The sequence below is a fragment of the Hyperoodon ampullatus genome (genome assembly GCF_949752795.1).
Source record: "Hyperoodon ampullatus genome assembly, chromosome: 6".
NCBI lineage: Eukaryota > Metazoa > Chordata > Mammalia > Artiodactyla > Ziphiidae > Hyperoodon > Hyperoodon ampullatus.
This window is the reverse complement of record NC_136919.1, coordinates 78880863-78904388: the sequence shown is the minus strand read 5'-3', so window position 1 is coordinate 78904388 and position 23526 is coordinate 78880863. Positions and strand designations below refer to the sequence as shown.

Below are 23526 nucleotides of genomic sequence, written 5' to 3'. Positions count from 1 at the left end.
TTCACAGAAATCAGCTGTGTGGCAGAGTCTGAACTAGGCACTAGGAATACAGTAATGAATAAAAATTATTTCCCAGCGCTGAGAAATCCGAAGTAGAGCTAGACCGGCATAGAAGTAATGTGGTTGACTCAAGGATAGGTGTTTCTCTTACCTCATGGGATGAGAGTTGGGAGCAGAAGGGAAGGTGCTTGTTTTGCTTTACCTTTGAAAGGACACATTCCACTCACTACCAAGACAAAAATGTTCAGGTTATGAACCAAAAGCTTAATAAATCAGTAATGTCATTTCTGATTTTGCTTTGGCATGGAGGGGATGCTTGAAATACATTTGAAAAGAAAAATTTATACTAGAACTCCACTTTCACAGATTTTGGCTCAAAACACACACATATCCCCCTAAAAAGAAAGCTGGAGTCTTGATTTAATTGCTTCTTATGAAAGGCCCAGAGAGAAAGCTGTTGGGCTTCACAGGCTTTTAACCAGTTTTGTTATCAATAATACAAGAGATGGGTGCTTAAATGTGCCTTTCTCACAGGGGAAATGCTGCCACAGGAGCTAGTGACCTAAATTGTCTTTGAACATCAAACTTCCTAAAGTGAAGAGGACACATCTACCCTTTGGATATTAAACTAGTCACTAAACTGGGTCAGAATGCCTGCAGAGAGTGCATTTACAGTCTTCTCTCTCTCATAGAAAGTAATGTCTTGGGCCTTCATTACCGTGAAGAAAATAATTGTATTTCCTATACAAATTGCTTTTGATGGAACAAGTGTTTTACAATATTCATCTTTGACAGTATAGCCCTGCACCAATTTTTAGATTTTCTTAACTGAGTTTGAACTAATTCCTTGGGAATTACTTATCCCTTGCTACCTGTGTTCTCCACTTTTCTCCTCTATATCTGTCTCAGTTACACATACACACACAATTCAGCCCTCCCTTCAGACATTAGAAACAGTCTTAGCAATTGTTTGAGACTGCTTCAGCAGTTTTCTTACATCAGCACCCTTGGAAGGAGGATGTCAGTGAGGACTAAGAAAAGATGCTTGGGTTGAGCGATTTGGAGGGTTCAGGGTGACTCAGTCAGAATCTATGGCAGGGTGTTCAAGGAGCAAAATACCCACAACCATCTCAAGAGCAGAGACCATACCTTGTTCATGTTTCATTGCACAACACCTACACTGAAGTCACAGATGCTTTATGTTTCCTGAATGGATTAGTAAATGAACAAGTGGGAAGTAGAGGCAGTGGGTATACTACTTCAAGAAGATAAGCAGTGGAGGAGAGGAAACATATTGAGTTGGCTTCAGGTGGTTACATGGTCCCAAAAGAAAGGTATATTTAGCTTTTAGAAACATGACATAAAGCAAGAAAAGAAAAGATTTAGAATTCAAGCATGATTTAAGAAGAAAAGACGAGTCGGTATCAGAGGCCAGGAGTTTTCCTTGGAGCTGAGAAGTCTTAACAGTGGACACACAATAAATATTTGTTGAATAAATCAGTGGGTGAGTAAAGACACTTCATCTTCTAAGACATAAAAAAGGATTGGCTCAAGGTACAAAAATTTTGATGGAGAATAAAAGGAAGTTGGAAACTCTTAAAAGATCTAATCATCTAAGATAATTGTAGTAAAGATTTAGGAAATGATCGCTGTGTGCCAGGTGTCATGTTATGTACTTTACATATATTATTTCATTTAATTCTTACTCATAAGCCTACACTGTGCGTAGTGGGGGGTAGTATTTTGGTCATTTGTAGTTAAGGAAACAAAACTTAACCTTATAGTGATCTGGACATAGGGAACAGTTGTAGCTGAACTAGGACTTGAACTTTGGGACTCTGCCTCCAGAGGTCACTGCTTCCTGATGGTAAGGGAGTGAGGCTGGAGTCTTGAATATCCTTTGCTTTTAATTTTCCAGTGGTTTCTTATTTTCTTACGCTTATGTGGATCTTGCTATATGGATTATATATTCATTAAGCGTGAAGACTTGAATATGAATTTCCTTCAAATTCAAGATTTGAATTTCCTTCAGTGGCTAGCAAAATGCTTGGATTATTGTAGTCAGTTGGCTGCTTGTTAACTGATGTGTTAATCAAAGAAGTTAAATCAAAGAAGTTAAAATTTAGGATATGAAACTTAGGAATTGGAAGTCAGAAAGGAATTAATTTTTATAAAACATGATGAAACATAGAAATATGCCAGTCCCTTGAAGTGTGGCCAGTAAGATCTGAGGCTCTGGTATGTCAGGTAAAATTTCTAAAATAAAGGCACATAAAACTTCTTCCAGTGTTAAAAATAATGGACGAGGCTACAGTGCACTGTCCAGCACATAATAGGCTCAATATACATCAACAGTGATGCAGGATATCATAGGTATTGCTTGGGTCCAAATCTCATCTCAGTCACTAGAAACTTTGGATAAATTACTTAATCTCTTTAAACCTCAGTTTCCTCATCTGTAAAGTAAACAGATGATACCTCCTTCCTAGGGTTGTTATTAATATTAAATAAGGTAATGCACATAAAGCACTTACTTAAGGCTTTACACATAGTAAATGTTCAATAAGTATTAATGATTACTATTTGATGTTGAATGAAGGAAAGGGAGCTTAGAGTCATAAGACAAATATAGCATGGATCTCCTGGAGTCCAAGTTGCATTTTCTATCCTGGCATGTATGTAATGGGTACAGTGGGCTTGCCCCAGGCTTTTTAGGAAAGAACTCATCTAGAGGTACAGTCATACATACGCTTGGATCATTGAAAAGACCCCACACCAGAGAGGAGGGTTGGTTGTGGTATACAGCATTGTACCTACCCTGTGCATTTCAGGAGACAGGGATTATGAATTAAATATAGTGAGGAGATGGGAGAGTTCTTTTCTATAAAGTGCCTGAGATATTGGAAGTAGCAGCTAACATTGCTTTGGCTTCAGTGTCATGGCATGAGGTCTAAGGAATAGGGAACAGCACTTTCCCCCCTCAGCTGAGCAGCCCAGCCTGGTGCCTGCAGCAGCACCACTCTGACAGCTCTGGGAGAGAAGGAAGTAGGGATGCCCAGGGAGGCATGGATATCACTTCCTGAATGGTAGGTCTGGAGGTGGTGACACTTGTGAGATGCCATCATAGGTTTCACCTGGCCACTGCAATCTCCAGGGGAGTCCAAGACATCTTTGGATAAGACTTGAGGAGGATTAGAAATCCTTTGGGGGAGGTGGCAAGATGGCCACGGCTGAGGAGGATGATGGTGTTGGGGCTGAAGCCGACCGGGAATTGGAAGAGCTTCTGGAAAGTGCTCTTGATGATTTCGATAAGGCCAAACCCTCTCCAGCACCCCCTCCTACCACCACGGCCCCTGATGCTTCGGGGTCCCAGAAGAGATCGCCGGGAGACACTGCCAAAGATGCCCTCTTCGCCTCCCAAGAGAAGTTTTTCCAGGAACTGTTTGACAGCGAGCTGGCTTCCCAAGCCACTGCAGAGTTTGAGAAAGCAATGAAGGAGTTGGCTGAGGAAGAGCCCCACCTGGTAGAGCAGTTCCAAAAGCTCTCAGAGGCTGCTGGGAGAGTAGGCAGTGATGCGACTTCCCAACAAGAATTCACTTCTTGCCTAAAGGAGACATTAAGTGGACTAGCCAAGAATGCCACTGACCTTCAGAACTCTGGCATGTCAGAAGAGGAGCTGACCAAGGCCATGGAAGGGCTGGGCATGGACGAAGGAGACGGGGAAGGGACCATCCTCCCCATCATGCAGAGTATCATGCAGAACCTCCTGTCCAAGGATGTGCTGTACCCGTCACTGAAGGAGATCACAGAAAAGTATCCAGAATGGTTGCAGACTCACCGAGAATCTCTACCTCCAGAGCAGTTTGAAAAATATCAGGAACAACACAGTGTCATGGGCAAAATATGTGAGCAGTTTGAGGCAGAAACCCCCACAGATAGTGAAGCCACTCAAAAGGCTCGTTTTGAGGTGGTGCTGGATCTCATGCAGCAGCTACAGGATTTGGGCCATCCTCCAAAAGAGCTTGCTGGGGAGATGCCTCCTGGCCTCAACTTCGACCTGGATGCCCTCAATCTCTCGGGCCCACCAGGTGCCAATGGCGAACAGTGTCTGATCATGTGAAACACAACATGCTTTCTTCCCTGATTCCCAGCCGTGGGGGAACGTCTGGAGTCAGCAGAACCACTGGGAGCTGAGGCAGGAGTGTCGCCTACAGGAGTGGTCTGCCCACCGCCATCTGCCATCCCACCCAAGATTGTGCCATATCAGCTGAGGCTTTCTCTCTGTACTTCTAGGAGTAAGGCCTGTTCTGCAGATCATTTCTGTGAACCCCTTCCATTGTGGTTTCTGCTGCTAGCAAAGGCCCAGCTACCTACCAGGTGAAGGAAGGTGTCCCTTTGGGGGCATACACCTTCTTTCCTCTCCCAAAATAATGTTATACAGGGCCACACTGAGTTCACTTTTGTACCCAGGGTCTTCGTGCCTTGTCTCTACTCCCTGTCTTGGACCTGGGGAGCAGGGACAGAGTCCTAGGACTCTATATTTCTATAGTTCTCTTGGGCAGCACCTGTGGGAATGAATGGGGAGAAACTTAGCCTGGGCTGGGGGTTTAGGTCTGTCACCACACCCTCTTGCCTTCAGACTGTTCTGAATTCCCTGAAGGGAAAGTAAGTGGGGGGGCTTTTGCATCTAAAAATGCTACTCTTTCACAGTAGGTTGAAAGAGAAGCCCTGGGATTCTCCTCTCTCCAGGTACAGAGTCCTCAATTCCCTGTTCCAGCCTGAGAACTCAAGTAGCTGCCCTGTTCTTTCTATAATGCTGTGTGATCTGGGTGAACTCAGCCCTTGACCTTCCTTTACCCCCGCCTCTCCTCTCATCTCTCTATTTTAAATACCTCTTTATTCCAACCCTTCTCTGAGCCCAAACTGTGACAAAGAAGGGCCCATCCTGTTTCCCCTCATCTAGTCCATCCACCACCCTCACTGGCCCCCCTATCTCCCTGGCAAGCATATATAATTATAGTGTCAGGTCTAGGAAATGAATTACTGTTCTTCCCCAGATACATTTTGGCTTATTTGAGACATCTGATTCCTTTGAATCCTGTTCATTGATTCAGGGAGGTAGCTTGGGAAAGGGGGGGTGGGATGCAGCCTGGGTCCTTTTTCCTGACTAATAAATATTCTGAGTGAGGGAAAAAAAAAAAAATCCTTTGGTTGTCGTTAGAGACAGAGAACTGAGCTAAATTATATCCATACATTTACAACTTCCGGGCCATTGTGGTCAGGGGAATAGGCATTATGTAGAATTCTAGAGCTGAGAAGAATGTAACCGGTCATCTGGTTCAATTTTATCCTTTAATCTGTGGTCCAGGGAGCCTAAGTAATGTTCCCGGGATCACCTGCCATAAGAATCTGTGTAACAAAGTTTGAGTGACGGGGTATTCACCACTGCATATGTCCATTACTTACTAGCATTATGAAAAGTGTGAGTGAGCTGAATATATATGAGAGTGATTGCATTAAACCAGAAAACACCAGTATGAACAACCAGGCAGCCTGCTTGGTTTGTTTCCCCACATATATCTGCTCCTTTATCTCTCTTTAGCGGTTGCTAGCTAACTGATGATGTGAAAACAGACTTCCTTAACTCCTACACGCTAAATCAATTAGTGTTGAGTTGCCACTCGGTTCACTGAGAACTGTTGATTTCTACCCCGTTGTTTTAGTTGTTGCTTTTATTCTTTTTCATTACTTTTTGGTTTGGGATTGTGTTAGTAGAGTGAGGACATCTGCATGATCCATGGCCCTATTAAAGGGGCTAATAGGAGTTAAGTAAACATATTACAGATATTCCAGTGCTGACTACAGAGCGATCATTACACAATGAAACGCTCATGGCCTGAGCACAAATCAAAGAGGCCATGCTGGTGTTGGGTGAATTTTTGCATTTTCTTTTCTTCCTCTTTATAGAAGAATGCTCATGAGAGTCCTGGATGGTTTGAGGAGCTATCTTCTCTGCATCTTTCCCTTCCTGGACTGATTTAATCATATGCCCCTTCCTTTCTCTTCATCTCTAACTTCATGCCATCTGTGATACTTGGCAGCTGCTGGTATATCCAGAATACTCCTTGGCCCCAGCATCTGTTGGTTTGGATGAAGCTGGAAGTATTTTATCTATCAGTAATGTCTTTCAAAACCATAAATGGTTATTTTGTCACCTGTTATGTTGGGATAATCATTTCCTTTATATATGGCACCTTTGGGCACTTTGACCTCTTTTTCTTTTAGGCCCTAAAATGCAGAGGCACACAAGCTTGAATAATGGGAAATTTGATTTTCCTATGGGGTGTATATTTGCTTCTAGGAGATATTCAGTGGTGGCATTGAGAATAAAGAGAATACAGCGTTAGAAGAGTCAGAAAGTTCTCCGTGGTGTTTTTTAAGCTCAGAAAACTTTGGAACCAAGAAACTAAAAAGTATATATATATAAATTTATTTTGTGTCCATAATACTAAGTATAAACAAATACCATACAGACATACAAATTAAACATACCCTCATTTACACCATGTATACATTTGTATATGTATGTGGCTGTGTGTACAAAAAGTGTTGGCCAGTTGTATATGTATGTATATCTGAAAGTGTTCATAATATTACTGTATGACAGAATTACAGAAAATTTATATTTTCTTATATATTTTCTGGGTTTTTCAAATTTTTAAATGAGCTTGGAGGCCTTCTATAAAAAGGAACAACCAAACATTGTAAAGCAAATCCATGCTTGGAGTCTTTTTGACAGCACACCATAAAAGCTGCCAGAGTCAGGAAGGACATAGAAATTGCAAATGTTCCCTGGGCTCTGGCCAAATAGGTCACAGGAGTTGGTCCCCACCCCCCATCCCCACTCCCATCTCCTTCTTTGAGGTCCCAGCTGTTTTGAGACAAAACGATATATGTGATCAGTGAGGTGACTCAGATGGTATAACCAAACATTACTCCAGCCTCTCTTCTAGAGACAAAGTCTGATTATGTTTAAATTCTAAATTTGTATTTCCTCTCTAATAGTTCCAGAGAGTTCACTCACAGAAACTCCAGAAACAAATTAAGTTGACCACCAGCTGATTTGAAATTTAGCATTTAGTTACGAAGGACTGTTCTTTTTACAGATAATGATTGCAGCACTCCAGGTAAATAAAATCTGCCACTGCCATTGTGGGTTCCTGTACTCCTTCTCCATTTTATTTAATCGGGTGTGTGTGCACACAGTGGGGTCCAACAATCAGTGGGAGATCCTGCAAGCTTCTCATCTACTGGGTCCCGTTTTCACTCTTAACCTCTGGAAGAATTCCATAGAGCCCAGAGGTAATGTAGTATGTAGACTTTGCTTTTTCACAGGTTTCCTGACTGAGGTTATGCTAATGATTTTCAGTTAGAAATTTGACCATGAATATGACTGTTGTCTTCCTTTAGATCCTAGCAGGGTAGTTCCATCAATTTTTAGTAAAGAAAGAGAAAAGCAATTATATCTAAAAATCAGTTGCAATAAGAGTTTACCACACTCTGATGTTTTGATTCTGATAGAAGCATAGCATTTATAACATTATTTGGAATTTACATTTTTTTTTCAAACCACCGATCTATTTTTAGATTGGAGCAAATGAACTTATTTTTGAAACATTAACTTGACTTAAAATCAGATTTGGTCCTCCAGAATCAAGAAAGCTAATCTTGGAAAGTTATCCTGCTTGGATAAATACCTTTTTTAAAACTCTTAACTGAATAAAGCCATGGTGGTCTCCAGAAAAGAAAAACATAGGCCCACTTTAATTTTTATGACTGATCTATCTGAAAACGGAAGAGGAGAATTGTAATTCCTTGAGAAGTTATGCTAATGAAAATCTCAGGTGTCCATTCCATATCTCTGGCAGCTGTCTAAGTGAGCAGTGGAAATATCCTCATAACTATTAGAAGAGAATAAACTTAAATGGAAAATTCTCATTCTCCTGCATTGGGAGAGTTACTTTTGTCTTCTGCTTGTTTTAATTTGTGGTTAAGAACTTATAAGAAACAGTCCAAGAACATAAATAAAGTGTTCTCCCTTCGTGCCCCACATCACACCTCCCTCCAATTCCATGTTCTTTTATGAGAGAAGAAAAAGAAGGGAATCTGGAAAATGGTTCTATCTCTTATACACGATGATGGAGTCAGTTTGACCCCTTCTGTACTCATTTAATAAGCAAATCTTTTGTTAGTGAAAATAGGAGAGTTTTTGTTCACATGAATTTTAACAGCCAAATGTAATCAGAAACTCAGTCCAAGAAGCAAAAAAGGAAAAAGTAATATGTCCTTTGAGCCCTACTCCAGATAAAAGCCAAGGCATTTCCCAGGGCTTGGATTACAGTCCATTTTGTAGATTCTCATCTGTAGGGATGATATAGTTCCTCTTTTGAATACGGAGTAGTTGTTTTGGATGAAGTATGCTAAGAGGACTTAGGACCTTCCTGGCTGGAGCTGTGAGTACTTCCGAAACTTGATTAGCTCTAGTAGTTTTCTGGTAGCATCTTTAGGATTCTCTATGTATAGTATCATGTCATCTGCAAACAGTGACAGCTTTACTTCTTCTTTTCCGATTTGGATTCCTTTTATTTCCTTTTCTTCTCTGATTGCTGTGGCTAAAACTTCCAAAACTAGGTTGAATAAGAGTGGTGAGAGTGGGCAACCTTGTCTTGTTCCTGATCTTAGTGGAAATGGTTTCAGTTTTTCACCATTGAGGACGATGCTGGCTGTGGGTTTGTCATATATGGCCTTTATTATGTTGACGAAAGTTCCCTCTATGCCTACTTTCTGCAGGGTTTTTATCATAAATGGGTGTTGAATTTTGTCGAAAGCTTTCTCTGCATCTATTGAGATGATATTATGGTTTTTCTCCTTCAATTTGTTAATATGGTGTGTCACGTTGATTGATTTGCATATATTGACAAATCCTTGCATTCCTGGAATAAACCCCACTTGATCATGGTGTATGATCCTTTTAATGTGCTGTTGGATTCTGTTTGCTAGTATTTTGTTGAGGATTTTTGCATCTATGTTCATCAGTGATATTGGCCTGTAGTTTTCTTTCTTTGTGACATCCTTGTCTGGTTTTGGTATCAAGGTGATGGTGGCCTCGTAGAATGAGTTTGGGAGTGTTCCTCCCTCTGCTATATTTTGGAAGAGTTTGAGAAGGATAGGTGTTAGCTCTTCTCTAAATGCTTGATAGACTTCGCCTGTGAAGCCATCTGGTCCTGGGCTTTTGTTTGTTGGAAGATTTTTTATCACAGTTTCAATTTCAGTGCTTGTGATTGGTCTGTTCATATTTTCTATTTCTTCCTGATTCAGTCTTGGCAGGTTGTGCATTTCTAAGAATTTGTCCATTTCTTCCAGGTTGTCCATTTTATTGGCATAGAGTTGCTTGTAGTAATCTCTCATGATCTTTTGTATTTCTGCAGTGTCACTTGTTACTTCTCCTTTTTCATTTCTAATTCTATTGATGTGACTCTTCTCCCTTTTTTTCTTGATGAGTCTGGCTAATGGTTTATCAATTTTGTTTATCTTCTCAAAGAACCAGCTTTTAGTTTTATTGATCTTTGCTATCGTTTCCTTCATTTCTTTTTCATTTATTTCTGATCTGATTTTTATGATTTCTTTCCTTCTGCTAACTTTGGGATGTTTTTGTTCTTCTTTCTCTAATTGCTTTAGGTGCAAGGTTAGGTTGTTTATTCGAGATGTTTCCTGTTTCTTAAGGTGGGATTGTATTGCTATAAACTTCCCTCTTAGAACTGCTTTTGCTGCATCCCATAGGTTTTGGGTCGTCGTTTCTCCATTGTCATTTGTTTCTAGGTATTTTTTAATTTCCTCTTTGATTTCTTCAGTGATCACTTCGTTATTAAGTAGTGTATTGTTTAGCCTCCATGTGTTTGTATTTTTTACAGCTCTTTTCCTGTAATTGATATCTAGTCTCATAGCATTGTGGTCGGAAAAGATACTTGATACAATTTCAATTTTCTTAAATTTACCAAGGCTTGATTTGTGACCCAAGATATGATCTATCCTGGAGAATGTTCCATGAGCACTTGAGAAAAATGTGTATTCTGTTGTTTTTGGATGGAATGTCCTATAAATATCAATTAAGTCCATCTTGTTTAATGTATCATTTAAAGCTTGTGTTTCCTTATTTATTTTCATTTTGGATGATCTGTCCATTGGTGAAAGTGGGGTGTTAAAGTCCCCTACTATGATTGTGTTACTGTCGATTTCTCCTTTTATGGCTGTTAGTATTTGCCTTATGTATTGAGGTGCTCCTATGTTGGGTGCATAAATATTTACAATTGTTATATCTTCTTCTTGGATCGATCCCTTGATCATTATGTAGTGTCCTTCTTTGTCTCTTCTAGTAGTCTTTATTTTAAAGTCTATTTTGTCTGATATGAGAATTGCTACTCCAGCTTTCTTTTGGTTTCCATTTGCATGGAATATCTTTTTCCATCCCCTTACTTTCAGTCTGTATGTGTCTCTAGGTCTGAAGTGGGTCTCTTGTAGACAGCATATATATGGGTCTTGTTTTTGTATCCATTCAGCCAATCTGTGTCTTTTGGTGGGAGCATTTAGTCCATTTACATTTAAGGTAATTATCGATATGTATGTTCCTATTCCCATTTTCTTAATTGTTTTGGGTTCGTTATTGTAGGTCTTTTCCTTCTGTTGTGTTTCTTGCCTAGAGAAGTTCCTTTAGCATTTGTTGTAAAGCTGGTTTGGTGGTGCTGAACTCTCTCAGCTTTTGCTTGTCTGTAAACATTTTAATTTCTCCATCAAATCTGAATGTGATCCTTGCTGGGTAGAGTAATCTTGGTTGCAGGTTTTTCTCCTTCATCACTTTAATTATGTCCTGCCACTCCCTTCTGGCTTGTAGAGTTTCTGCTGAGAGATCAGCTGTTAACCTGATGGGGATTCCCTTGTGTGTTATTTGTTGTTTTTGCCTTGCTGCTTTTAATATGATTTCTTTGTGTTTAATTTTTGACAGTTTGATTACTATGTGTCTTGGCGTATTTCTCCTTGGATTTATTCTGTATGGGACTCTCTGTGCCTCCTGGACTTGATTAACTATTTCCTTTCCCATATTAGGGAAGTTTTCAACTGTAATCTCTTCAAATATTTTCTCAATCCCTTTCTTTTTCTCTTCTTCTTCTGGAACCCCTATAATTCGAATGTTGGTGCATTTAATGTTGTCCCAGAGGTCTCTGAGACTGTCCTCTGTTCTTTTCATTCTTTTTTCTTTATTTTGCTCTGCAGCAGTTATTTCCACTATTTTATCTTCCACCTCACTTATCCGTTCTTCTGCCTCAGTTATTCTGCTATTGATCCCATCTAGAGTATTTTTTATTTCATTCATTGTGTTTTTAATCGATGCTTGATTCATCTTTAGTTCTTCTAGGTCCTTGTTAACTGTTTCTTGCATTTTGTCTATTCTATTTCCAAGATTTTGTATCTTGGAAATAGAATCTTGGATCATCTTTACCATCATTATTCTGAATTCTTTTTCAGGTAGACTGCCTATTACCTCTTCATTTGTTAGGTCTGGTGGGTTTTTATCTTGCTCCTTCTCCTGCTGTGTGTTTTTCTGTCTTCTCATTTTGCTTATGTTACTGTGTTTGGGGTCTCCTTTTTGCAGGCTGCAGGTTCGTAGTTCCCGTTGTTTTTGGTGTCTGTCCCCAGTGGCTAAGGTTGGTTTAGTGGGTTGTGTAGGCTTCCTGGTGGAGGGGACTAGTGCCTGTGTTCTGGTGGATGAGGCTGGATCTTGTCTTTCTGGTGGGCAGGTCCACGTCTGGTGGTGTGTTTTGGGGTGTCTGCGGACTTTTTATGATTTTAGGCCACGTCTCTGCTAATGGGTGGCGTTGTGTTCCTGTCTTGCTAGTTGTTTGGCATAGGGTGTCCAGCACTGTAGCTTGCTGGTCGTTGAGTGGAGCTGGGTGCTGGTGTTGAGATGGAGATCTCTGGAAGATTTTCGCCATTTGATATTATGTGCAGCTGGGAGGTCTCTTGTGGACCGGTGTCCTGAAGTTGGCTCTCCCACCTCAGAGGCACAGCACTGAGTCCTGGCTCCTCAATTTGGGATGATTTGTTGTGTATTCATGTATTCCACAGATGCAGGGTACATCAAGTTGATGGTGGAGCTTTAATCCGCTGCTTCTGAGGCTGCTGGGAGAGGTTTCCCTTTCCCTTCTTTGTTCTCACAGCTCCTGGGTCTCAGCTTTGGATTTGGCCCCGCCTCTGCGTGTAGGTCGCCGGAGGGCGTCTGTTCTTCGCTCAGACAGGACAGGGTTAAAGGAGCAGCCTCTTCGGGGACTCTGGCTCACTCAGGCCGGGCGGGAGGGAGGGGCACGGAGTGAGGGGCGAGCCTGCAGCGGCAGAGGTCGGCGTGACGTTGCACCAGCCCGAGGCGCGCTGTGCGTTCTCCCAGGGAAGCCGCCCCTGGATCCCGGGACCCCGGCAGTGGCGGGCTGCACAGGCTTCCGGAAGGGCGGTGTGGACAGTGACCTGCGCTCGCACACAGCCTTCTTGGTGGCGGCAGCAGCAGCCCCAGCGTCCCACGCCCGTCACTGGGCTCCACGCTCTCAGTCACGGCTCGCGCCCGTCTGTGGAGCCCCTTTAAGCAGCGCTCTTAATCCCCTCTCCTCGCGCACCAGGAAACCAAGAGGGAAGAAAACGTCTCTTGCCTCTTCGGCAGCTCCAGAGTTTTCCCGGACTCCCTCCCGGCTAGCTGTGGCGCATTAGCCCCTTCAGGCTGAGTTCTCGCCGCCAGCCCCAGTCCTCTCCCTGCGCTCTGACCGAAGCCCGAGCCTCAGCTTCCAGCGCCGCCCGCCCCGGCGGGCGAGCAGACAAGCCTCTCGGGCTGGTGAGTGCCGGTTGGCACCTATCCTCTGTGCGGGAATCTCTCCGCTTTGCCCTACCCAGGTATGTGGGGAGTTTCTTGCCTTTTGGGAGGTCTGGGGTCTTCTGCCAGCGTTCAGTAGGTGTTCTGTAGGAGTTGTTCCACGTGTAGCTGTATTTCTGGTGTATCCGTGGGGAGGAAGGTGATCTCCGTGTCTTACTCTTCCGCCATCTTACCCGGAAGTCAAGCATAGCATTTTTAAGTTTTGATATTTCAAGGTGTTTCTTACCAAGCCAGGGTCAAAAGGTAGGGTCAACAGCCATGAAGCAAAAATTTATTTAGAAAGTAAAAAGGGACAGTAAATTTTTATGACTTGTTAAAAGAAAGAGGTGAGGGGGTGTTAAAAAATTCCTACTATATATAGATATAAATCAAGAATTTGAAAGTTTTACTGGAGCTTTTAAAATCATTGCACAGTTAGGTACTGTAATACTAACAGTACCTAACACTACATGCCTGACATTATGCTAAATACTTTTAATCCTCACTTAATCTTCTCAGGAATCCCATAAATTAGGTAGGTATCCTCATTTTACAAATGAAGATGCTCAGGCTTGGCGAAGTTAAATAACTTGTCTAAGATCACAGAGTGAGTGTAGTGAAGCCAGCCCTAAAATTTGGTGCAGTTTGAGACATAATAACTTAACCTGTGCCTTCAACCCCTTCTAACAGAAACAACCCATAGCAAGAAAAGCCTGCTTTCTGTACTGCTCGGGGCAAACAAGAAGAGCAGTGTAGCAGCCTGGGAAGCATATTTTAGAGGAGACCTTCCTAAACATGAAGGCATGGTATAGAAGATGGCCAAGATGGTGATGATTCTGGAAATTGGCAGATGAGAAGGTTCATATCGAGGAAAAAGGACATGATGACTTTGCCTCTGTCTTCGTTCAGGCTGTTATAACAAATTACCATAGACTAGGAGACCTAAATAACAGATGTTTATTTCTTACAATTCTAAAGGCTAGAGGTCTGAGGTCAGGGTGCCAGCAGAGTTCTGGTGAGGACCCTTTTCCTGGTTCCCAGATGGCTGTCCTTTCTCTGTGTCCTCACATGGTAGAGAGCAGAGAGAGAGGAAGCAAGCTCTCTCATGTCTCTTCATATAAGGGCACTGATCCCATCATGACGGCTTCACTCTCATGACCTAATAACCTCCCAAAGACGCCATCATCTCCAAATACTCTCACGTTGGGTTTAGTGTTTTAACATATGAATTTTGGGGATACATATTCAGCTTGTACCATTCTGCTTGTGAGAACTGGCTCGCAGATATGGAATTATACTTACCCTGCATAGAATGGTTGTTGGATGTTTCAGAAAGACAGTTTGCAGATAAGGTAAGACTTCTTAGCAGTTACCCATTGGCATATTCTGTTACTTCTGTCTACACTGCTTCTCCATTCTCTTTACATGTCTAAATACAACCCATCCTTGAAAGCTTAAAATGCCATTTATTCCACAAGACCTTGCTTGATTGCCTTTACCACTGCCGTCAAGTGAGGTATCTCCTTCCAGTAACTCCCAGAGCACTAAAACACTTGCCTTAGGACCTTGTGCTGTGCTTTATTAATGTAGAGATCTTATCTTTGACTTTAGCCTTAAGTTCTTTGAGGACGAGTGCTTTGCCAGCTTTATCCATGAACCTTTCTAGAGTGCCCCATTTGGCCTTGCACACAGCAGATGCTCAGGACACCTCCTGAGACGGCCTGGCTGGTGAGACAGGAGCTCCTGTTCCTAATCATCTTCAACAGAGTGCTGAAGACAGTGATTACGGGGATAAATTCCTGCATTAAGTGGAAGGCACATGAAACGACTTCCAAGACCTCATTTATTGTAATATTCTGTGATTTTTATGGCATAATTTTACACTTATTTTTTATTTTTTTTCACATCATTGTTGAAACATGACTTTATGCATCTGACAACAAAAAAAATCCTAAATGTATTTCTGGCTCTTAAGTATCTAGATGTCTCTAGCTAGACAGAAATATTTTCAGGTCATATCAATATAAAGGAAGATACAGATAACATAGCCATAGTCTGTTACTTTTGTCTACCCCTAAGTAGATCTGTACAAGTTATATGGAGCTATAAATGCTATATTAAGAAAACTATGTATTGTATTTATGTATTCTTTATTTTTTTGCTGTGTTGGGTCTTCGTTTCTGTGTGAGGGCTTTCTCTAGTTGTGGCGAGCGGGGGCCACTCTTCATCACGGTGCACGGGCCTCTCACTATCGTGGCCTCTCTTGTTGCGGAGCACAGGCTCCAGACGCGCAGGCTCAGTAGTTGTGGCTCACGGGCCTAGTTGCTCCGCGGCATGTGGGATCCTCCCAGACCAGGGCTTGAACCCATGTCCCCTGCATTAGCAGGCAGATTCTCAACCACTGTGCCACCAGGGAAGCCCTGTATTTATGTATTCTTGCATGTATGCTATATCCGTGTATAGCATGTTCAGAGTTATAAAACCGTTCTGAAAAAATCATTTCATTTTATAGTTATATAGAAACTATATATACCTATAAGCAAATGTTTGTATATATAACATATATATATAACCATACATACATACATTATATATGTATACATGTATATATACAGTGCATATGTTTTTTGGGTTTTTTTTTGCGGTACGCGGGCCTCTCACTGTTGTGGCCTCTCCTGTTGCAGAGCACAGGCTCCGGACACGCAGGCTCAGCGGCCATGGCTCACGGGCCCAGCCGCTCCGCGGCATGTGGGATCTTCCCAGACCGGGGCACGAACCCGTGTCCCCTGCATCAGCAGGCGGACTCTCAACCACTGCGCCACCAGGGAAGCCCAATGCATATGTATATTATCCACACACATATACACACTTACAGTGATGTATAAACTTGCCTTGATATTTGAGGTTGCCTTTTACCCTGGAAGGCAGCTGAAATAGTGCCGGGATTATTTTTCAGAAAGGATGAACTAGAGAAAGGAGAGAACAGTATATCAGCAGCTGTCTCCTTCCCCCTCAAGTTTCCATTACACCTTCTTCCCACTTTCTTTCCACCTCTCTACTTACAAATCTTATCATCTGGTCTCAGTGTACTAGTGCAAATAACAAGTTTGAATGGAGTGAGTTCCAAAATCAAAAGAGCATAAAGAATCTTTCAAAGAGAGGAAAGTTGTGTGAAGTGGTGTTGTGGATATTTAGTGCCTTGCCAACAACCACATACCAATTATGTTACCTTGGGCTAGGTGAAAATGAGGAGACCTCATTACGCCTTGCAAATTCTGCTACTTACACCTACAAGTGTCACTTGGCTTTCTGGTTAGCACAGAAAATTTTGGACTTTCTGAAATTAAGTAATGGTAGTCAGCTTGAGTCTAGAACAAGAGGAAAACATTGTTGATATATTTGGAAACATTTCGGTAACCATATATATACAGTTTAGTTTGTATAATAAGCTATAATTAGATTATATCTATATATTATGTTGCCTTCCAAAGATATTTTATATCGGTCTTTAAAATATGATATAATAGATTTTGGGGTATATCAAACCCATTCAGAACTCCATATATTTCTGTTCTTACTTCGTAGGGTGAAGTTCCTCCCTTGCTTTCTAAAGGTCCCACTCAGAATCTGTTTGAACAGCTTCTATCCTGAAATCCATTTTCTCTTTCCAGCTATAACCAAATGTTCTGTCTTCTGTATAACATGGGTTCATAAATGCTTCTCTCCACCAACACTTGTCTCAAGCTATTTTTCTTCCACAATTGACTATGGAGTCACTGTAACCTGATAGGTATAACTGTATCTCATTGTTGACAGGAGCTTACTGAAGAACATGTTTTGGTCTTATTTTATTTCTAGCAACTAGTCCAATCTCAAGCATAATGGAGACACATAGTAACCTCTTGATTAAAGAATGAATAACAGTATAAACGTTAAGGCAGATCTACTGCCATAGGTGCAATTGCTTTCTGGCAACATTTAAATCCAAAGAACATCATGTCCTAAAGAAAATGTGATATACATGCATATATATACATAATGGAAAAAAAAGATGAAATCTTGCCATTTGTGGCAACTTGGATAGACCTTGAGGGTATTAAGCTAAGTGAAGTAAGTGGAGAAAGACAAATACCGTATGATTTCACTCACATGTAGAATATAATAAACATAAATATTAAACAAATAAAACAAAAACAAACACATAGATACAGAAAATAGAGTAGTGGTTACCAGCAGGGAGGCAAGGTGGGGGAAAGGTGAAATGGGTAAAGGGAGTCAACCCTATGGTGATGGATGAAAACTAAACCTTCAGTGGTGAACATGCTGTAGTGTATACAGAAGTTGAAATATAATGTTGTACACGTGGAACTTAGATAATCTTAGAAACCAATGTTATCTCGATTTAAAAAAAAGGAACAGCCTGTCTATATTTCTTTGAGCTTTTCAAATATTTGTGCTTCCAATACTTATTTGCTTTGTATTTATGTGGTTTGTAATTTTCAAAATACAATTAGTCCATGTACTCACCCTGAAGTCATTTATTAGTTAGAAGTGTTTTCCTAGTCTTCATACCCAGTAGAATTGGCCTAAACATGCAACAGCCTATGTTTAAAATCTACTTTGCTGATTAAAAGAAGGAAATGAACTTGTACTTGCTTGCTTGCTCTCTCCCAAAGCTTATTAATCTATGTACACTTATTTTACTAAAGAATGTACCCAGTCATGCAGTGAAGTGCAAATATATTGAGTTCCCACCATGTGCTGGATTCTGTGGGAGTACAGAGACAAATAAAATGGACACTTCCCTCCAGGAGTCTAAATGGTATTCACAGAACAGATATAACCGTAAATAATGTTTTTTATAAAGGATCCCTGAGATACATGCTCTCTCAATGTTGTGAACAGAAAGAGGGGTAGAGCAAGGAAGGACAAAATTAATTGCTATGGGTGGGATCTGAAAAGGCCTTTCTGAGGAAGGGGCATTTGAATCAAGCTTTGAAATTCATGATATAAACATTGTACAGTATAAGCAGTCTGAAGGAAACTTCCAAGAGGAAGAAATGTCTTGGTCAAAAGGCTGGAAGCAGCAAGGTTGTTAAAAGCTATTCTTTGGCACAGATGGGATATAGGAGTGAAGATGGGGTATCAGATAAGACTGGAAAGTCAGATTTGGGTCAAAAGTTCTTGGTAAGAGGTGAGGATCTTGCTTTAATTTACCAGGCAGCAGGGAGAAAATGAAAGTTTTTAAGGCAAAGAAAAGAAGAGACAAGCTGTGATGTTTAAAAGTTTTCAAGAATAAGAGGCATCAAAGCCAGTGGCCAGAGAATTTATAAGTAGGAGGAAACTTGATAATCTTCATAAGGAAATAAAATGCCCAGACATTACTCTCCTCTTCTCAAATAAGTGCTGGTACCAGGGCAAAGCATGTGAGGTGAGTAGGGTGTAAATTTATAGGAGGCACTCATTCTTAGGGCTGTGAAAGTACATGAAATTGTACCTCTCTCACCTTAATCTAGTTCTGACACTGCCTGGAATATTAAATTGGCATTACTGTAAAAGATACTCCTGACATTTCCTATGAGAACTCGCTTCCTATGAGTACTCTCAAAGTGGTCTACTAGATTCTTTCCTTGGGCCACCATTTTCAGTTTCTGTAAGGGGAGAGGAAGGCTAATTCACATAGAAACGTTGCACTGCAATGAGATATTACACTGAACCAGGCCAATTAGAAGAAGAAGGTCTTAACCTCCATGAGCCTGAAGCTCCCATTTATCCTGACAGGATATGCATAATGACTCCCAGGTCTTTTCATTTTGACCTCTTTAATTTAGATTCTCAGTCTGAGGTGGAGAAAAGCACATGGACTGAATGGTGAGAAGCACCAAACTCTGAGCCATGAATTTGTGTCAGTGGTCCATTATGATAATCCAGACTTTCTGCCCATTTTTAAGGTTGCTGAGAAGAGGAGGAAAAAAATTAGAATGAATCTCTTCTTTTTTAAAACCAAGAAGTAGGTGACACAGAACATTTGCTCATTTGTGGCCAAGATCCCTTCATGTTACTGCTTGTTCATTATTGATTGCCTGTGTGATGCCTTGTACAATCATAGATTCTTAGAGCAGTTTTCATTTTATAAATATACTGTGTGGTCCATTGTTAAAATTAGTGTACACTACATATGACTATCCATTCTACAGTCAGTCAGCCTGTTTCTTACCCATGAGAAACAAAGGAGATATTCAGGAAGCACCTAGCACAACATTGGCACATTGTAGGTCCTCAGTCAAATACTGGCTCATTTTCTTCGCCTCTCTTCAAAAACCTCCTTCCTCTGTAGAATCACTCTCTCCCCCACAGACTGGGCCCACATCACTCAACTTCAAGATTCCACTGCTAAGATAATTTTTCTAAAGTATTATTTGAATATCCTATGCCTGGCAATTAATTGATTGGTTTAATATATTGTACCCCACCACTTAGAAGGAAAGTTGGTTAAAAAATATATATATATATATATATATACACACACACACTCACACATACATATATACACATACACATGCATGCCCTTCAATGTACAAGTCTGCTGAGTCCAAAAACAACACATAGTATGTAAAGTCATAGTCATTAAAAACAGGACTACATTAACTTTTTTTATATACGTTCCCATCCATCAAAAAAAGTGCGGTGTGCAGAGAGCATTGTGATGTTTACAACTTCAGAATACGTAGCTCTTAAGATTGGCTCATCCAGTAAGATTCAGAGAGATGCAGGATGCAGAATGGCAGCATGGGCTTTAAATCAGTAAGGCTTGGGTTTAAATCTCCTATCTACCAGCCCTGTGACCTTAAACAGGTGGCTTACTGTTCTGAATATTTGTTTAAGATATTAAATTGCCCCCCTGCAATTCTATAAGTATTAGATGAGATGATATATGTAAATCATCCAGTGTAGTTTCTGATCCATGGTTGGCACTCAGTAAGTGGTAACAATAAATGACATTGATTACAGTTTTAGGAAATTATTTCTGTCTCACACAATCACTCAGCCACTTCAATCCATGTATATTCTAAGGGATTTACTTGGAATTCACTCATACCTCCTTTATGTGTTCAATGGATTCTATGAAATGCAGTACCTGTCATATCCAAATGAAGGCTGTTCTTTGGAACACATACATAGAGTTATTTGAAAGATTTCCCTATTCAGGACAAGCTAGACATCTCCATATGAAATCTCCATGTAAAGAATTTTTTCAGATTGTCTTCTAAGATGTTGTCTGTCCTGTTCCTGCCTTTTCGATTCCTTCCTGCTATCCCCAAATCTCGTAAAACAGAAGTAAAATTTAGTACCTTACTGTGTTTTTATATGACTCTTCTTGCCTTTACTACCACAGAGATACTCTTCTTGTTAAACCCACTCTCAATGGTTACATTATTAACCTTTGACTGCTTTTCCCTGACACAGATCATTTTAATTCCAGTAACAACCTGTTCTTTCTTCCTTGATTTGACAAGGTATCAGGCCATGTAAGATCACGTAATCCACTAAGAATCATAGACCATTAGAGCTGGAAGGCATTTTATAGAGTATCTAGTTCACTTTATTCTTTATATACAGGATAAAAGGGAAGTTCTGAGAAGTTAAGGTACCTTGTGAACTATCATTCAATGTCTGAGATTTATGTCTTGAAACCAAACAAAGATTCTCTTTAATTACCTGGAATGAAATTAGAACATGTCTCTAACATACGCTATGGTCATCCTCTCTTTGTTCCTTGTCTTGGTAGGTATTACATGAGAAGACATGATAGAACAGTAAAATTATGCAGCCTTGTTATTAAGGTAACATTCCATCGATGTCAGGAAAACTGGCATCATTTGAATGGTTTCCTAACTTTTATTTTCGACATCAGCTATTTGGCAGTCTGTACCTATACTATTAGGAGCGAGCATTCATAGATCCAAAGCAACCAAATGATCATCAGTAAACACCAAGGGAATTTCCCTTAGCATATTCGATATATTTCCGTGATCCTTGAGATGGGCGCTGGGATTAGTTGAGAGTATACAACTGTTAACACACAGTTAACTATATTGGTATTTCAGGAACACTGTCTATTACATGTAAAACATTCATAGCCTGATAGATGCACTTTTTCTGCATTCTTTCCAATAGGATTTATTTTAAAACATCTGTTGATGTTGTTACATCTGTGCAGACATAAGGTTCTGCTAGGAGAAAAATTAAAAGATTGGTGGGTAGGCAGATGTGGTTGTTATCTTACTCAGAATCATCTGAAATTATAACTCCAATAAGTCAGTGTGGTAGTACAGCTAAAGGAAGAGCCAGAATGTAAGACAGATGTTTACACTTTTATTAGAACTGCTTGATACCAAATCAAGACTCTGAGTTTGGAAAAACCATTGGTAATCATTTCAGAAATAGCTTACAAAGCATGTAGTTAAACTAAGTCTCTTATTTCTAAGTGCTCCTGTGTGTGTGTGTTTGTGTGTGTGTTTTCAAATAACAATGACGTAAGGCATTTTCATCTAGATATTCCACCAAAGATCCTTCTTAACAAAAGTTCTTATGTTAAGCTCACAGTTCTTTCTTAGCAATGCCATACAAATTTTCAATAAAGGACTTTTGTCTTGGCACCTTACGAATCTTTCCTTGATTATCCTGAGTCCCTCAAAAACTTGCCTTGTTTGAACCCTTATATTTAACACTGGTGAAGCAGTTTTATGTGTTGAGTACTGTTCTAAGCATTTAATCCTTCCAACAGTTACTAGAGAAGTTATTCTAATTATCCTATGTTTAAAGATGAAAACACTGAAATACAGAGGTCAGCTTGTCCGGAGTCACACAGCCTGTGAAAGATGAGGCAGGAGTGGAATCCAGGCACAGCCTTCCTAATTACTTCTATAGATTGCCTCACTTGTTCACTATTAATTACCATTCTCTGGCACATTATATCCTATCTTTCCAGGTAGTTTGTTAATGCTTTATAGGCACTGTTCCTCTTTATACTCTTTTTTTTTTTTTTTTTGCGGTACGCGGGCCTCTCACTGTTGTGGCCTATCCCGTTGTGGAGCACAGGCTCCGGACGCGCAGGCTCAGCGGCCATGGCTTACGGGCCCAGCTTCTCCGCGGCATGTGGGATCTTCCCAGACCGGGGCATGAACCCGTGTCCCCTGCATTGGCAGGCGGACTCTCAACCACTGCGCCACCAGGGAAGCCCTAAAAAGAATTTTTTTTTTTGCGGTACGCAGGCCTCTCACTGTTGTGGCACAGGCTCCAGACACACAGGCTCAGCGGCCATGGCTCACGGGCCCAGCCGCTCCATGGCATGTGGGATCTTCCCGGACCGGGGCATGAACCCGTGTCCTCTACATCGGCAGGTGGACTCTCAACCACTGCGCCACCAGGGAAGCCCTATACTCTTAAAGGCAGAGTAGATTTTGTTTGGTAAAGACCAGTTTAGCTTCATGCCCATAGAGGAAGTGTCCTGGACTTTCTGAGGGCCACGCTGGAAGGGGGGCAGTCTTGCCTCCAACCACCTGGCATTTCTAGTCTCTTCCCTCACTTGCTCCTGGTCCTTGGTTTTATCTTTTGCAGGTGCAGGATTGACTCCAGAATGTGTATATACAAGGGGTTTAGCCACCCTGTGAAAGAAGGGACTTTAGGGACTTCCATGCCTACTGTGAAAACACAAGGCCAGTTACATAACTTGCTAGGTCTAGTGCAAAATAAAAATGTGTGATCTTTTACTCAAAAAGCAGGAAAAAGTTTATTCCTTTCTTCTGTGGTCTCTCTCTCAACCTGTCATGGTGGTTTTTATTTGCTATTTAATGTAGTGCTCCCTCAGGCATGGGGAACTCACTAAGCGAATGCACCTAGGGCCTCTGTAGGAGGGAGATGGGGAGAGGGCAGTGGCTGAGTGGGGTTGTGGTTGGGAATGACCAAGAGTCCACTCCAAGGAGGCAGTGGGAGATGAGACCATGGTTGAGCCTAGGCTCTGAAGGCCCAGCACATCCTTCATTGTCTCATCAGACCTCACAGAACACAAATTCACAATAAAAGTACTAAGAATTTCAAGATGGTAGCGCAGAGTTAACCCCCAAGGGTAGGCCCCCCTTTAGAGCACTGGCTGCAGACCAGACCCATGAAGCTGGCTCTTTATACATATTAATTTGGTTTGACTTAGGGGTCAGAGCTGATGAAGAATATGGCTGAAGCCCGTCTAAGCTGTCTTTTGCTCCTTCCACTGTTAGGGTGATAGCATCTTTTGAGGTATTGTTGTCACATCCCAATGACTAGATTGCAGATCTTCGAGGGCGTAAAGCATCTCTTCTGTGTCTTTATGAACTCTCGCAAGGTGACCAGAGGACCACTGGGGGTAATGAGGGCACTATGGAAAGTCCATTTGAGGATAGACAAACCTGTGCAACCCAACAGAAAGATGACTTGTACCACTTTATGATGGCAGAGAGTCTTCACGTCCACTGGACTCACTGAGAAACATTGCTGACTACTAAGCAAGCTTTACACTCCATTGGGAAGACTCTCATGCA

At 41.2% G+C, this 23526-nt stretch overlaps 2 protein-coding genes across 8 annotated transcripts in view; both read left to right on the top strand.

The window, feature by feature from the left end:
• TRPM3 (transient receptor potential cation channel subfamily M member 3) overlaps positions 1–23526 on the top strand; it is a gene marked incomplete at both ends in the record, with an annotated part of 817853 nt that overhangs the window by 318689 nt on the left and 475638 nt on the right. The window lies entirely within an intron of this gene.
• On the top strand, positions 3221–4120 carry LOC307054653 (peroxisomal biogenesis factor 19-like; the record flags this gene model as incomplete). Of its 2 annotated transcripts, XM_079706454.1 has the most annotated exons (2): positions 3221–3290; positions 3567–4120. In XM_079706454.1, the coding sequence occupies 2 exons, from the start codon at positions 3221–3223 to the stop codon at positions 4118–4120; spliced, it is 624 nt and encodes a 207-aa protein (XP_079562580.1). The 2 variants fall into 2 exon arrangements, with proteins under 2 accessions (XP_079562580.1, XP_079562579.1); XM_079706453.1 differs by having other exon boundaries at positions 3221–4120.